At 39.6% G+C, this 16979-nt stretch overlaps 1 protein-coding gene across 1 annotated transcript in view; it reads left to right on the top strand.

Moving 5' to 3' along the window:
* LOC309693213 (apical endosomal glycoprotein) overlaps nucleotides 1-16979 on the top strand; it is a 24556-nt gene extending 7577 nt beyond the window's left edge. Inside the window, exons 19-37 of the mRNA XM_082512239.1 lie at nucleotides 76-243; nucleotides 521-718; nucleotides 829-937; nucleotides 2144-2266; nucleotides 2353-2452; nucleotides 2638-2797; nucleotides 2926-3022; nucleotides 3168-3311; nucleotides 3937-4124; nucleotides 4553-4718; nucleotides 5339-5557; nucleotides 5662-5840; nucleotides 6817-7054; nucleotides 10387-10546; nucleotides 10649-10763; nucleotides 12128-12245; nucleotides 16447-16540; nucleotides 16636-16714; nucleotides 16800-16979. Of these exons, the coding sequence (XP_082368365.1) occupies nucleotides 76-243; nucleotides 521-718; nucleotides 829-937; nucleotides 2144-2266; nucleotides 2353-2452; nucleotides 2638-2797; nucleotides 2926-3022; nucleotides 3168-3311; nucleotides 3937-4124; nucleotides 4553-4718; nucleotides 5339-5557; nucleotides 5662-5840; nucleotides 6817-7054; nucleotides 10387-10546; nucleotides 10649-10763; nucleotides 12128-12245; nucleotides 16447-16540; nucleotides 16636-16714; nucleotides 16800-16901 (2757 nt within the window). The 3' untranslated portion in view covers nucleotides 16902-16979. The remainder of the gene's footprint in view (nucleotides 1-75; nucleotides 244-520; nucleotides 719-828; nucleotides 938-2143; nucleotides 2267-2352; nucleotides 2453-2637; nucleotides 2798-2925; nucleotides 3023-3167; nucleotides 3312-3936; nucleotides 4125-4552; nucleotides 4719-5338; nucleotides 5558-5661; nucleotides 5841-6816; nucleotides 7055-10386; nucleotides 10547-10648; nucleotides 10764-12127; nucleotides 12246-16446; nucleotides 16541-16635; nucleotides 16715-16799) is intronic.

Raw genomic sequence — 16979 nt, 5'->3', positions numbered from 1 at the left:
AGAATTCTTTAGCAAACACCATCCTGTCGTCAGCCCGTTCTTTTTATGCTCACGGTACTGTTGTAATACTTTCAGGTGAGATTCTTCTACTTCAGCCTGAATGATGCTTCAGGCCGACTGACTGCACAGTCCAGGACTCTACGGTCCGGTAGTGACGACAGAGTTTTATGGACCAGGGAAGCATCACAAAGCTACAGCTGGCAGAGAGCCGAGGTTACGTTGTCCTCCGCAACCAGCAGCAAGGTTAGTGAGGACACAAGCAGTTAATTGAATGGCAGCCACTGCCTCATGTGTATAAATGCTGTTAGACATCAACTTAAATAATAGCCTTAAATCCCTGAAGCTTACAGACATTATTGAAATTATAAGACCAAGAAGACTGTTGAGGCCTTTGCATAAAAGTATCTGTAGACGAATGAATACTTCTTATATGTACAATATAATTATGTGTTGTATCAGAGCAGTTCCCTGGCAGAATAATAGCTAAAAGGCCACAGTCTAATCTCTGTTTTATCCTCAGATTGTCTTTAGGTATGAGCTCGGCGACGGTCTCAGAGGTCTGGTTGCACTGGACGATGTATCTTTCTCCAGGGATTGTGTATTTGACCCTAACAACAGCGAGCTACCTGACCTGTCGTCAACCTCTGCCCCACCATCAACCTCTAACACACCCACTTCTCCACACTTGACCTCTACTGCACCAATAAACCCCTGTCAGGTAAGCTGCAGAATCTGACTTTATTTCTGTGATAGCAAACTTAGGAAACATAAATTATAAACAAGTCTAAATACACAGTGGGTATTTGTCTCTTTTTTTTCCTGATGCAGGATAATGAGTTTTTTTGCTGGCAGTCACAGGGAAAAGTGTGTATTCTGGCTACCTTACAATGTGACTATCATCTAGACTGCCCGCAGGGGGAAGACGAAGCCGGCTGTGGTGAGAGCTGCATATTGTATTCAAGTTTGTCTTGAAAAAAGTGTTATTATCAAAGTTGTGGCAAAAATCCATTTAATCACTGTTTTTCCTGAATGTGGCTAGTTGGAGAGGTCATTTAAAACAGTAACGCTGCCATAAAATACACTTCTGTAGTCCTCTAAATGCTAATGTTGCCTACTGCGACAGTCCTTAAAATAATTCCTCCTTTGCAATGGTTAAAATGGTTTATTCATCCCATTTTAAAGCCTGCATGTTGTGGTGCTGCTGAATTTCATTATTAGTGTTTTTACATTTTGACAGTAAATATGGTAGAGTAAATATTACCAAACAGTATTATGAAATTTCACTCTTACTTACAGTGTTTATCCACTGTATAAAGATAGTTTTATTCTCAGGCTTTTTTTTATGCCAAATATTCATTTTTTTTAAGCCGTGCTGTATAAAAAAGAAGCACTGGAATAGTTGGGAAAGTTTTCATAAGCGCAAGAAATCAGATACAGATGGACTCTGCATAGAAATGAGTTGCACACTTATCCCCAAACAGGTCATGTGCAATTTCAGCGCCAATGAAAGAAGAAATTTAAGTCCTCGCACACTTATGCAGTGTTGTGATTTGTAAGCCTTGATGACAATTTCAGTGCTTTGACATAACCCTAAATAGGCTGTTTGTGCTAGAAAACCCTCCAATGTGGTTGAATTATAACAATTCTGCAAAGAAGAGTGGGTCAAAATTCCTCCACAGCAATGTGAACGATTCATTGCCAGTTATCGCAAACACTTCGCTGCCGAGGGTGGTGACTTACAATTATTAGGTTTAAGGGGTGAGTACTTTTCATATATGGGAGACTAGTAGGTTTGCATAGCTTTTATTCCCTTAATAAATGAAATCATCAAAACTGCCTTTTGAACTCAGGAAGGGGGCAAAACGTTTTCACAGCACTGTAATTGCCACCAAAACCAATTGTATGCCTTTAACAGGAGAAAACTGGATCAGTTATGCTCTTCTTTCTTTTGAGGCTTGTGTTTGGGCCCAGCACCTGTTTTTTCTTTGGCCGTGATGACCATGAATATTGTGACTGTTTTATCAGCAGAAATTCCTTTGACTGACGCACCTGCATACAACACAAAATCTTTTAAAAGCGGTTTACTTCTCTCGAGTGAGTGATTTCCACAGCAGTGTTACATCTCTTGATTTGAACCCTTCAGGTCCGTGCACATTTGAGAATGATCAGTGCCGATGGACTGATGTTAGCGATGGACAGAGCAAGTGGCAGAGGCAGCGAGCCAGTAACAACACTGAGCCACCCACTGATCACACTGCAGACACAGGTGGCTGTTATTGAGTAGTTCATTGATGTTATTGTCATAGCTTCACTTCACAGCGTGTTTAATCACCACGTGTCTGTTATTCTCAGGCTACTACATGAGAGTTAATTTCAGTAAGGGGTCTACACAGAGTGAAGCTCAACTCCAGAGTCCCCCGCTGTCTCCTTCGTCCCCCTACTGCCAGATTCGGTAAGCAGTGATGCGCAGACAAATGATCGCGTCAAACCTGGTTATTTTGATGGATATATTTGATGGATATGTCCGTGTATGAATTGCTCAATGCTTCAAAGCTCCCCTCCCCTCTTTCTACCATGCAAGTGTCTTCCCAATCCAACGCTCTCTCTGCGTCTTCCTTCCTTCTTTCCTACACACAGGTTTCACTTCCACATCAGTGCAGAGAGCGCTGGGTCACTCAGAGTGCTTATGCAGCAAGCTGGAGGGAGTGAAGCAATCTTGTGGTCACGTAGTCACAGCACCGTCTCTCATTGGAGCCCGGAGCATCTGCCTCTCGGCCTGCACCAGCAGCCTTATAAGGTGTTTGATTTTGCCTCCTCTCAACAATGAAAAATGTACACAGGAAGCAATGAGAACAAATGAGTTTCATATAATAATAAATAATAAATACTAATCATTAAAAAGTGCCTGACCATTTTTGTCACCAGGTTTTGTTCAGTGGCATGAATAATGCAGCTGCTTCTCATGTTGTTGCTGTGGATGATATCTCTTTCCTAAACTGTGAAAAATCCTACCAACCTCCAGGTAAATAAAGTTAATTCAAAGTGACTGTTAGTGAATATATGACATGAGAGGTAGGGGAATGAGTGTGGTGCATGTATCATTTTATATCCATTTTTGTGCCATGTTCAGACTTCCAGGATTATTTTTGTTTTCCTTCCCTTCTCAGCTCTGGCGTCCTTTGGCTGTTCTTTTGAAGATGGTCTGTGTGCTTGGGTTCAGGGGGCTGAGGATCAGCTGGACTGGCTTAGCGGGGCAGGTCCCACTCAAACCTCTAACACCGGGCCTGCAGGAGACCACACCAGCAGCAAAGGTCCTTTTACCTCATGCTAAATTTTCATTATGCTAGTCTGTATATTTATGCAAGTGCCAGATGCCTTGTGTCCATCAAGGCTGGCCTTTGTAACCTTTGCTGAGCATCAGCCACTGTAACCACAAGAGACCATTAATGTAAATTGACTGTTGACATTATAACAAGTAGAACTGAGTGAACAGGACAGACTGAGTAATGTCCATCACAAAATGGCAGAATGCACATAAAAGACAAATCCTGCAAGACTAACTGCAAGATGGTGCATCTTAATTCCACAGTTAAAGCTTAAAATTGATTAACTGGGGAGTTTTCATAAATTGTTATAAACATTAGCTTAGTTTTTGGGACTATATAACCAAAAAGAAATAGTATTGTATTGCTTGAAGCAGTGGCATGATACATAAAATTATAGTCTTACAAAATGTCTATTTCTTTTTACCTTTAGCATTTATCAAATTTTGGTTTCTAAAATTCTCTCTTTAAACCTTTTATGGCTCAGTGTGACACAATGTGAAAGTGGAGCATCACTCCTCACATGCCACATATGCAAGCTTAGGACATAAGTTGCAAATTTATTTTTATTAAAAGGTTGAGACCTTGAAGTTGTCTTGTTTTTGTTTCACAGGGAAATACCTTTACATCGAGAGCTCCTCACCGAGCATAAAGGGTGATTCAGCCCAGCTGAAGTCTTCACTGCTTCCACCTGCTGGTGAAAAAGGATACTGTTTTTCATTTTGGTACCACATGTTTGGAGCCACTGTGGGTTCCCTCAAGATGTTCCTGCAAACATCTGATCCCTTAGAGAAAACTCTGGTAAAAATATGCATGAAATTAGTCATTTTCTCAATTTATTTTATCCAGTGAACGCCAAAAAATATGGCAGAGGCCTTAAGAAGGCCACTTAGGTTTTTTTTTTTCTTTTTGTTAGTCATGCTGTTTTAGTCTGGACACGTTACTTCCCTTTACTGCAGGAAAAAAAAGGGAAAAAAACGTCTGTGTGGCCGATTGAGAAATATTTGCGGCTGTTTCCACTGTGTTTTTCTCTGTGTTATTATACTTTTCACATTCTTGTGAAATGCTGATTGCAAAATCACATTAATGCATGGCATAATGAATGCAAGATGCACACTTTCAGTGCATAACACTGAGAACCTTAACAGACAGTGCATAACACTGTGTTGCAAAAATCCTCCTCACATCCTTATTGGGATGAGTGAATCAACATTCTGTCTTTCCTGTAGGTGTGGCAAAAATCAGGAAACCAAGGAGATGAGTGGCTGCAGGTTCAGAGCCATGTGAACCTGCAGAAAGTCCACCAGGTTGTTCTGGAGGCAGCAGTGGGGGGAGAGGCTGGAGACATAGCCATTGATGACATCTCCTTGAGTCCTGGAGCATGTCCTGTTTCTGGTAATGGAGCTGAAAATGATAAAAATTCCAAGCAACCACATTAATGTCTGTTATTTGCTATTTTTTGCCACACATGTTAAGTAATTATATTGTTCCTTTTCAGTTTACTAACTGTATAGATCAAATAAAATGCTAAATGGGGGCGTAATAGTCATTTTGCAAGTATTCATTTAAAAAATGATGCAATAAGTGTATAAAAACATACCAGGTACTTCACATGGGCATTTCAAGTTGCCCTGCCTCACACTCTCCTCTCCCCAGATACCAAAACAAGCCCTCCAAAATTTGTGAGGAAGCTGCCAAATTTCTATTTCATCCTCTGTCAGCTGCATCTCTCTCTGATGTTTCAAACTTCCATCATCCCAACATCCACCCCTTGGCTCCAAAGAGATGTTTACTTAAGTTTAGACTCCAATTTCATTCATTTGCTCTATTAGAGTTCAAACAGGAGCTCTCTGACCAAAATACAAAATAGTTTAGCAGCTCACTGAAACTGCAGCAGAACTAGTCTTATCCAAGGCACAGGGAGCTAATTAACTGCAACAGATATTACAGTGTTAATCAAAAACTGTCATGTCTAATGTCCTCAGATTAAGTTAAAATGTAATAATGTTGTACAGATTTGTGTGACTTTGAGGATGGGAGCTGTAACTGGGAGCAGCAAGCAGCCAGTGATTCTGAGTGGATCAGACATCAGGGATATACTCACAACCCTTACACAGGACCGGAGAGCGATCACACCACCAGCACACCTACGGGTCACTACTTCTACCTGCCTTCATCGTCTACTGACCGAGCTGGCCAGAAAGCTGCAATGTTTTCACCTCTGTACCCAGCGGGTGAGAGACTCAGCAGTATTTTTATATAATGCAGACAGGGGCCCGCGTTCAAACAGGCCCAAAACAGTTCAGGGGATTCAGATGTGATTTTTTTTGTCCTTCAGACAAAGGATCTTGCGTGCAGCTGTGGTACCACATGTATGGCAAAGGAATGGGGACACTAAATGTTTACCAGCAAAGTGAAGATGGGAAGGAAGCTCTGATTTTCTCTCAGACAGGAGACCAGGGCCTTCTGTGGAGGTTCGCTCGGGCTTCTCTTCTGCCTCGGCTTCATCCTTACAGAGTGAGTCACAAAGATCCATCCAAACTAGTGAACAGAGCAATTTAAGTCATAAATAAGTTATTTAGTCCAGTGAGAAAATTAGTTTTGTGTATTCAGTACATACAGAAGCAGAGGGCAGCGCTCCAGCTGTAAACCAGTGCCTTGATCAGAGGCACAAAAACAGTTACATAAATAAACACGTGTGAACAAATAGATGCACAGACAACAACAAAAAAGCAGTACAGTGTCTAAATACATTTTTAATTTTTCACACACACACTTATTCTAATATAAAACATAGTTAATGCTTTTCTGTTAATTCAGTAATTATAAAATATTAGTACATTTTAATACAGGTTTAACCCTGCTGTGGGTCATTATGTCCCCATAATCAGTATTATTACTCACCACTGAGGTTGTTCTTTTTTTTTGATGACACTGTACTTTCACTTCCACTACATTGTGGTATTGTTACACAAGTAAACTCTGGGAGTGTTTTTTTTTTCATTACTACAACTGTATATATTTGTAAGCCATTTCCTTTATGTTGTTTTCATATGCTGCTTAATTTGACTGTGTTTAAACAACATCTGTAAATATTCAAAATAATGTAAGAGGTGTCATATTTTCATTTAATCTTTGTGTTGTGTAGAAAAAAGAGTTGTTTTTGTAAAATGGAGTTGAAACGCATGCACTAATTGTTCTCCGAAAACACTAAAGTGTTTCCTGGTAATAATGTGGTGAATTAGAGTAATCTACAAAAAACAGAAGACCAATATTTCAAAACCTGATCACATAAAACTGCATAAACACATATTACTGTGAGAGTTTATTTTCTTGGGCAGACAAAAATTATGGCACATTAATTGGTAACACTACTTTGAGTGTACAACAGTGCAGTGTCATGGAAATGATACAAAAATATATAAAAAAAACACTAAAATAACTCTTCCACTAAGATTTTTTTAAAATCTGGTGTACATGCTTTGTGTCTCAGATTGTGGTGGAAGGTGTGAAGGCCGGCCCTACACAGGAGGGGGACATGGCTATTGATGATGTACAGCTGACTGATAATCAGTGTCCTCCTCGTGGATTTTGTGACTTTGAGGACACAATGTGTAGCTGGAGCAACCTGGGTGAAGGAGTCGACCAGGGAGACTGGCTCCATGGCAGTGGTGGTTCCCCGAACCCACATACAGGACCCAGTGTGGATCACACTACTAATTCCACACAAGGTAGTAACTATACCGGATAGAGACAAAAAGTAGACTTTACAGATGCACAAAAAACACAATTGCCATGAGCAGTGTTGGTCAAGTTACTTGAAAAATGTAATCAGTAACTAATTACTGATTACTTCCCCAAAAAATCCCGTTACTTTACTGATTACTTATTTTCAAAAGTAATTAATTACTTAGTTACTTCGTTACTTTTTAAAAGCACGATTTACAACCTGAATAGGTGATAAAGCAATAGCTCTTTCAGCCCAATTCTACTTTTTTTTGCATAATCCATCATACAAAATGTAATCAAATGGAAAAGTCCCTTTTTAAAACTTGTTTTATTAGTTTTAATCTTTTAACTTTATGCATCAAGCAAAAATTTAATTATATGTAAAATTCTCTGACTGGAAGAAATTTGTTTAACATTTAAACCTATTTTCTGCACATTCCAGAACATAAAATAAAATATTTTTTTGTGTTTACACTCAGTCTTTCAAATAGATGCAAGTGAAACACAGTAGAAAATAAATAAAATCAAAGACTAGCAGCCCTGTTGCTCTATTTTCACCTGTAAAGCAGGACTGCGGTAGGCGGAGGTTTACCCTGGTGCAGGTGTGCCACAGCGGTCAGTGGAAGAATCCGCGAGTTTCTCTGTGAATTTCCCATTACGTGGTTGCGCACTCGGTGCTTGCTTGGAAGTTTAGGGGTTTTTTTTCGCTGTAAAAAGAAGTTTTCTTCCCACGCACAACGGACACTAATGTTTTTGTCACTTTTTACGGAATCAAACTCAAAGTAAGGTCAGTACTTCCACGCTTTAAACGCTGCACACTCATACTCTCTCCCACAATCGATATATTATCCTTTGTTGATCTGCACACAGCTGTTGTCACGAACGTCGCACTCGCTTACGTCACTGTCATGAAACATTCTCGCAAAAAAAATCACGGTTTTAGTAACGCAGTAACACAGCGTGCTTACGGGAAAGTAACGGTAATCTAATTACCGTTTTTGCGATAGTAATCCCTTACTTTACTCGTTACCTGAAAAAAGTAATCGAATTACAAGTAACGCGTTACTGCCCATCTCTGGCCATGAGTTCAGTTATACAGGGAGTGCAGAATTATTAGGCAAGTTGTATTTTTGAGGAATAATTTTATTATTGAACAACAACCATGTTCTCAATGAACCCAAAAAACTCATTAATATCAAAGCTGAATGTTTTTGGAAGTAGTTTTTAGTTTGTTTTTAGTTTTAGCTATTTTAGGGGGATATCTGTGTGTGCAGGTGACTATTACTGTGCATAATTATTAGGCAACTTAACAAAAAACAAATATATACCCATTTCAATTATTTATTTTTACCAGTGAAACCAATATAACATCTCCACATTCACAAATATACATTTCTGACATTCAAAAACAAAACAAAAACAAATCAGCGACCAATATAGCCACCTTTCTTTGCAAGGACACTCAAAAGCCTGCCATCCATGGATTCTGTCAGTGTTTTGATCTGTTCACCATCAACATTGCGTGCAGCAGCAACCACAGCCTCCCACACACTGTTCAGAGAGGTGTACTGTTTTCCCTCCTTGTAAATCTCACATTTGATGATGGACCACAGGTTCTCAATGGGGTTCAGATCAGGTGAACAAGGTGGCCATGTCATTAGTTTTTCTTCTTTTATACCCTTTCTTGCCAGCCACGCTGTGGAGTACTTGGACGCGTGTGATGGAGCATTGTCCTGCATGAAAATCATGTTTTTCTTGAAGGATGCAGACTTCTTCCTGTACCACTGCTTGAAGAAGGTGTCTTCCAGAAACTGGCTGCAGGACTGGGAGTTGAGCTTGACTCCATCCTCAACCCGAAAAGGCCCCACAAGCTCATCTTTGATGATACCAGCCCAAACCAGTACTCCACCTCCACCTTGCTGGCGTCTGAGTTGGACTGGAGCTCTCTGCCCTTTACCAATCCAGCCACGGGCCCATCCATCTGGCCCATCAAGACTCACTCTCATTTCATCAGTCCATAAAACCTTAGAAAAATCAGTCTTGAGATATTTCTTGGCCCAGTCTTGACGTTTCAGCTTGTGTGTCTTGTTTAGTGGTAGTCGTCTTTCAGCCTTTCTTACCTTGGCCATGTCTCTGAGTATTGCACACCTTGTGCTTTTGGGCACTCCAGTGATGTTGCAGCTCTGAAATATGGCCAAACTGGTGGCAAGTGGCATCTTGGCAGCTGCACGCTTGACTTTTCTCAGTTCATGGGCAGTTATTTTGCGCCTTGGTTTTTCCACACGCTTCTTGCGACCCTGTTGACTATTTTGAATGAAACGCTTAATTGTTCAATGATCACGCTTCAGAAGCTTTGCAATTTTGAGACTGCTGCATCCCTCTGCAAGATATCTCACTATTTTTGACTTTTCTGAGCCTGTCAAGTCCTTCTTTTGACCCATTTTGCCAAAGGAAAGGAAGTTGCCTAATAATTATGCACACCTGATATAGGGTGTTGATGTCATTAGACCACACCCCTTCTCATTACAGAGATGCACATCACCTAATATGCTTAATTGGTAGTAGGCTTTTGAGCCTATACAGCTTGGAGTAAGACAACATGCATGAAGAGAATGATGTGGACAAAATACTCATTTGCCTAATAATTCTGGACTCCCTGTACAGCATGAGTAACTCAAGCAGCATTCATAAAGAATCATTGTGCGAATAAAGCACTTTACAATTATTGGCTCGTGAGAAATAGCAAATGAGCGCTGACTGTTTGAAATTTCATGCATGAAACACTTGGCTCGGTGCCTAATGCAGAAGCAAGCTGTAAACCAGACGACAAAACTGTTAGCAGGAGGTCACTTTTTACACAAGCAGAAAATATAGAGCTAAGTTTATTCAATGTTTGCATTAACCTGATGTTCTTGAATCTAACATTCACTTTTTTTTTTACGTCTCTTTTGGGTCTCCTTTGGTCCTGGAGGAACCTGGAGGAGTTCTTACTTGCCTGAGTCTATGATAGACTCCAGATATATAAAAAGATGAATTAGATTAATTCTAAATAGAATATAAATATTAATTGTAGCAGTTTTATTCGCCAATAAGGTTCCGCATAGAGACAGAATTGATTATATAGAATAATTTGTCATCGGTAGACTGTGTTTGGCCTAAAGGAAGTATACCATCTGATAAGATAAGATAAGATAAGATAAGAGGAACTTTATTTATCCTGAGGGAAATTCTTTTGTCGTTCATTATTTTGATATGCATGCTTGTTTGAAATCACAGTTCTTTATGACACTGGCTGCTATTGTTAATCTGAATGTGCTTGCTGTGTTTCCATCAGGTCACTATGTTTACGTGGACAGTTTTGTGGGTGAGTGGGGAGTCTCATCCTTCCTGGTCAGTGATGTTTTACAGCCCTCCACACGAGGGCACTGTCTCACATTCTGGTACCACATGTTTGGAAACCATGTTGGGACTCTCCGTGTCTATATAAATAACAGGTAAATACTTCTGTCTGAAGATCATTAATATTAAACAATATTATTATACGAATGAAATTTTCTGCATTACATAAAATAAATGGGTGTCATCCTGTCTTGCAGGAAAATGCAGGCTGGTGGTGATGAAGTGGGCCTATTGAAGTGGACTGAAACAGGAAACAAGGGAGAAAAGTGGCAGATGGCAAATGTGTCTGTCACGCATGATGAAGCATTTTGGGTATTACTGAGCTTGTGATAAGTTTCATGTGGAGAAATACACAAAATATAAAAGTGAAAAATGAAATGTTGATTTTATATTGCAGCAGATTACATTACAGATTACTTACCATTACAGAGAAATGATTCACAGATGGACACAAGTAACACATTTGGAACAAAAACTCTTATGACTGCTTTTTGATAAAGCCCATTAGCCAATTTTTATGATGACTGTCAACAAAGGCAGGAGTTGACTTTAGAAGTCTAAAATTACTCCATTTTAAAAAAATATATACATATAATAATAATAGGGGTATGGGTTGTACAGTGGTTACCCACTTTGTACCTATGGACGTAAACAAACCCAGGTCCTGGTGACTCAGGATTTAAACTATGTGCTTTTCAGATGTGGATCCCAGGGCCCCACATCACATGAAAATGTTTCTGTTAAAAAAAAAGGCTTTGAGTGCTAGGTGAGAGTAATTGCTATATAAATTAATGCTGCATTATCACTACGTTTGATTTATTTGTTTTAACACTTACAGTTGTAATATTATATTCTTATGGTATATATTTAAAATTATGACTTATTCAGTTTCATCTTATTCAGCGTCACGACGTGGACGTGTGTATTGCACTGCTTTTGTCGTTATCAGTCGATGAACATTTGATGACCTGATTGCTCCTCGTGTTTTAACTTTGCTCTTTGATGCGTAACAGTTCTTCTCAGTTGGTTCTTTATAATATTTAATGATAATTTTACTTATGGATGGACAAAATGTTAATTTCAGTTATGCAGAGAAGGTCTGACAAGGATTTTTATGCAAACCCTTCATGAACCTCAGCATTAACAAAACACTGAAATATTAAACTAAAAGCAGCACTTAAGAGATTATGTATTTGAATGGGTTTACTGAGGATTTATATAATTTGTGGCTGAGTATTTCACTTTCTCTCAAAGCCTTCATTGTCTGGGAATTTTGACAGATGTCAGGAGCAAACGTTTGAATTTATAGGCGATGGCATACATGCTGTAAATGCACTTGTATTTATGGGCTTTAAGACTTTATTTACATTTAAATTACAGATTGTTTGTCAGTTCTTTTGTTAAACCTGCGACTCACCGACTTCATTCATGGAATTGAGCACTCATATACACCCATACAGTGATATACCAATCCCTTTAATTTAAGCAGTCTGGATCATAATTTTGTTTTTGCATGGAAGTAATATTCTTCTTATGTGATTTGTACACAGTTGTGTGAGCTGAGAGGTGGGCAGCAGTATATATTTGACAGCTACATTGCCTCGCTACAGTCTGCTTCATGTTTTTTTTTAGATATTTATGTAACCTTTAAACTTCTCTCTCTTTCCTTGCCACAGTTTGTGTTTGTGTATCAGCGAGGCAGGATGGCAGGTGGGGATGTTGCTCTTGATGATATCACCATCATCCCAGGCAGCTGCTACACAGAGCCTTCCATTGATCACTCTGACAATAAGGGTAACTGTAACTTCATGAATACATCTTACTATTTTTTTTCATAGAAAACTAGAAGAAAATAATTTCTTGTACTGTGGAAAAATGCTTTTCTTATGTAAAAAATGACAAATTATTTGTGGGTTTACATATGATCCCAAATGACCATAGCAAAACACCTACTTGCATTAATATTTGGGGCAGACACTGTCTCTTTTTTTTTCTTCTTTTGCACTTTATAGCACAGACTGCCAAGCAAGGTTTACTCCCAATTGTTCAAATCAAGATACTTTAAATGGGTCACGAATATTTATCATTTGATTTTGGCAGCTTGAAGTTAGTGTTAGGATGCCTGGGTCGTTGACCCAGGGTTTTTGAGTTTATTATATTATGTATACTTTCTAGTCTTTGGTTTCTTTGAGTTCTGTCTTATGGTTTATGTCTCTGTCTTCTTTAATGGCTCTGTCTCCCCTATCACCTGCATCCCCTTGTCTAGTTCGCGTCTATGTGTATCCTAAGTTCCTATATCCCCGTGTTCAGTCAGTGTTTGTGTCTGCCCTGGTCCCACGTCTCTGTTCCCTTTGTAGTGCCTGCATGTGAGTCTGTGTCTTTGTTCAGTCTGTGTTATGTGTTTCCTGTTTTACTTTGAAGGTCTCTGTCTTTTCTCAGTGTGTTCAGGTTACGCTTCTTTGGTCTCGTCAGTTCTGATTTGCCCCAGCTGTGTTTCCCTCCTGTTACTCATTCCCTGATTGCTCCCTCTGAGTATTTAAGCCCTGTGTTTCTTAGTGTCTGTGTCGCGATCTATATGGGCTCAAAATGTGGTCATAAATAGTTTGTACTTGTAAATTGGTTTTGTACTTGTGACAAAGATTTGTGTGTGCGTGACAAAGATTTGTGTGTGCGTGACAAAGATTTGTGTGTGCGTGACAAAGATTTGTGTGTGCGTGACAAAGATTTGTGTGTGCGTGACAAAGATTTGTGTGTGCGTGACAAAGATTTGTGTGTGCGTGACAAAGATTTGTGTGTGGACTTAGCCAAAAAAACCCTACAAGTTACAAGTACGAATTTTGACCCTATTTTTCTTCCTTTCATCTGATTGGTGAATGTCATGTCAATCACAAATGTAACAATCCAATCAGAGAACAGATGGGTTTGGCTCTCAGAGGGGCGCTTTTTTTGAACTGCAGGTCTTTGAAGGGAATAAATGCCCTTTTACATGCCAACCCAGCGTTTACCTTCATCACCACGAAGGAAAACAGTCTGTGGTCGTCCGAGTTTGGTGATTTTTGTGTCACAGGACTACGTGTTTAATACAGGGACTTCCACAGCCTTTTCAACAGTGCTGCGGACAGCGCTGCGGACGCGGGGGGGCGGGCCAGTGTTTTGGGAATGACAGTCTTCATTACAAAGCTTTCTTCGTTATGGATTAGCATACATGTTTTTATTGAACTTTTGAAGAACCAGCAAAAAACCTCCACAAACTCTTGTAGTTCACATAAAGTCGGAGATAAAAACGACAAGGAGCAGGTGCATCTAGTGCAGGTAGAGCTGCTGCAAAAACCCACAGAGCCCAGCAGCCAGCAACAAATTCTGGATCCTTTGCTTTTAGTTAGCAATTAGCATTAGCAGCACATCCGATGCGTCTGATGTGAAAGGACTTTTATGCTGCGCGCTGTGACTCACAGCAATGGTCCCGGGTCAGCCCTGACGTTGTGTTAAACTAATCCTAAAGTAATAATGGTATTTCTAACCACTGATATACCACAACTTAATCCTTTCAACAGCTGCTGAAAGCAGTGTTGGGTAAGTTACTTTAAAATAGTAACTTAGTTACATTACTAGTTACTTCTCTCAAAAGTAACTCAGTTACTTCAAGTTACTCGTTACTTTCAAAGTAACTAGTTACTAGGGAAAGTAACTTTGGTTTTACTCAGAATTCTCTTGTTAATGTGTTTCTTCCATAACTTTGCCAGTCTTCTAGCTTGCTTACTTGCCACAAGTGCACTGTGCCACCTACCAATAGAAAGAAAAAGATAATGTGCATATTTCCACGAGAGAAATCCCACGCCTGGACCGTCATTGACTGCTGCCATGATTCTAGCCTACGTCACAGAGTCATGTGCGCCTTTTACATCCAACACAAAAACTGCAGTCGTGGTGCTTTCGATTGTACTCAGAACTCAGAAATTCTGCCTTCTGAATAGGAAGATGTAGGCAACACCAGACTGCAGATGAGCTGCATACAGAGCTGGACTGGGAAAGAAAATTGGCCCGGGCATTTTGACTAGAAACTGGCCCACCATTATAGGAAAAATCATAAAGCCTTTGAATGAAAACAAACACTGTTGTGACAGTGATGTACACTGTTTTGATGGTATATATGCATCAATCTATCAATCGTTTGTTGTAAGATTCAGATAATTATTTTTTAAAAGCTAGACATTTTAAATGAGAATAAGAAAGAAAAGTATTTCTTTGTGCCCCCCTTTCCCTGTTAATGCCCTACATGCCCCCTTGGCCACACTTTGCTAGATCCGCACCTGCACAGTTACCAGCTGTCAGCTACCTAAAAAAGGATCCTGGTGTTATTTGTCTCTCAGAAACAGTTCATAACTTCAACTCATTCATGTCACCTAAAAGGTAAACCTGTTTCTCCATCACCTGCTCAGCTCTGATGATCCAGTAAGGACATCTCCTGGTTTCATCTTCATGTTTCCCTCTCACCAGATAACCAAACCATATCATGACCAGCAGCTTTTTTTACAGCTGTGGCTCCAGCAAACATCAGCTGATACTAGAAATTAATATTAAATAAATTCTAACAACAGCTGATCAAGCTTAAACGTGCTGCTGTTGTTTAGCGAGACATCCGCTGGCTTCCTCTTTCAGCGCAAAGTGGGCGATAAACAAACAAGAGAGCCGATCAGCTGATCATTGATCAGTTTCATGATTGAAGTAGAAACGGGAGAGGGAGGGGGGAGAATGAGAGAAGAAGAGGCAGCTGTGCAGCGTAAAGACACAGAATAACTCCAGCTTTGTGCCTTTTTCATTGTAGCTGAATTACGGGACAAACTGTTCCTTTTCACCTCAATAAGAAACGCGTAATATTTTCTCTGAATACCAGACGGGACGGTTGGCAACTCTAATAACTTATGAACAAAATAAAGTTAAACATCATTAACTTCATAGCACCCACCCAGCTGTATAGAAACTCCGTCATGCTAGCTAGCACGCAGTACGGAAAAAGTCAGAATAACGAAAATAAACTCCACCTAAGCTTGGTTTATATCTGACCCAGAGAGACTGCAGGTCATAACTTCTTACCTGAAGTTCAGTTCACACTTGGACCGGCGGCCACCTCGGGTCTCTTTTCCTTCTGCGTCCCTTTTCCTTCATCCACCTGCTGCCTCCACCACTTGCTAATGTTACTGAATCTGTGGAAGCTCCGCGATGCCACCACACGAAGTAACGAGTAACGACCCTATCTAAATCCCAGTAACGAGTAACGCGTTCCTGATTTTGGCATAATAACTAGTTACCGTGCTCGTTACCACAATAATAACGTAGTTACTGTAACGCGTTACTTAATAACGCGTTAGTCCCAACACTGGCTGAAAGTAAGGGGACCTAACTGCTATCGGATATTTATATAGAGATTACCCTTCAAGGACCTGCAGTTCAAAAAAAATGCCCCTCCGACAGTCAAACCCATCTGTTCTCTGATTGGATTGTTTAATTTGTGATTGACATGACATTGACCAATCAGCTTAAAGGAAGAAAAATAGGGTCAAAATTCGTACTTGTAACTTGCAGGGGTCTTTTTGGGCTAAGTCCACACACAAATCTTTTTTACACACGCACAAATCTTTTTTACACATACAAATCTTTTTTATGCACGCACAAATCTTTTTTACACATACAAATCTTTTTTACGCATGCACAAATTTTTTTTACACATACAAATCTTTTTTACAAGTACAAAACCGATTTACAAGTACAAAATATTTATGACCCCATTTTGAGCCCATATGTTTACCTCCACCGGACAGTGTGTATTTGACTAAACAATGACCAGACAGTGCTGCTCATTTATGTGCTTTTATCTGCCTTCACTGATAAGAAGAACATCTTTGAATACTGTCAGCTTTGTCTTTCAGAAAATTAAATATTGGAAAAACAGTCATCTGTTTGAATGTGCATTCATCATGGTTCTCTTTGTGTGCAGGTATGATTGTCGGCCTTGCAGTTGGGCTAATTGTTCTTGCTGGGATCATCATCTTCATCGTCCTTGTTATGCTGAACCAAAATCATAATAAAATGTAAATTTAACAACAGTGATTAGGGATTCAACATCAGGTGCACATTAATGATTGCTCGTTTTTGATGTTCAATAACATTTGTACTTTGTGGTCAGGAATCAGCAGCTATTTGTGAACGATGACGATGCGATTAACCAGAACTCAATGTTTGACCTGTATGACTGCAGAATAGATGTAAGTAAACATGATGTGGTAACAGGAATCCTGTTTTTTTTTTTTTTTTTTTTTTATCAGATTATTTAAATATGTTTCTTTTCAGGGCACGCAACATGGCACTGAATCTGACTTCTCCTTCTTTAACAAGATTTATGATCCATCGCCGCAAGCAAGGGAGGCCACCACTTCATCGACTGACGCTTAGGACAGATGTTTTTCTGTCAAAGTAAATAAAATAAGTAAAATCGAAAGGATTTTCTCTTTATTGAATAGATGTTAATTT

This window comes from Aulonocara stuartgranti (assembly GCF_965226115.1).
Source record: "Aulonocara stuartgranti genome assembly, chromosome: 18".
Classification (NCBI taxonomy): Eukaryota; Metazoa; Chordata; class Actinopteri; order Cichliformes; family Cichlidae; genus Aulonocara; species Aulonocara stuartgranti.
The sequence above is the reverse complement of the archived record's forward strand: the minus strand, read 5'-3'. Positions and strand labels throughout refer to the sequence as shown.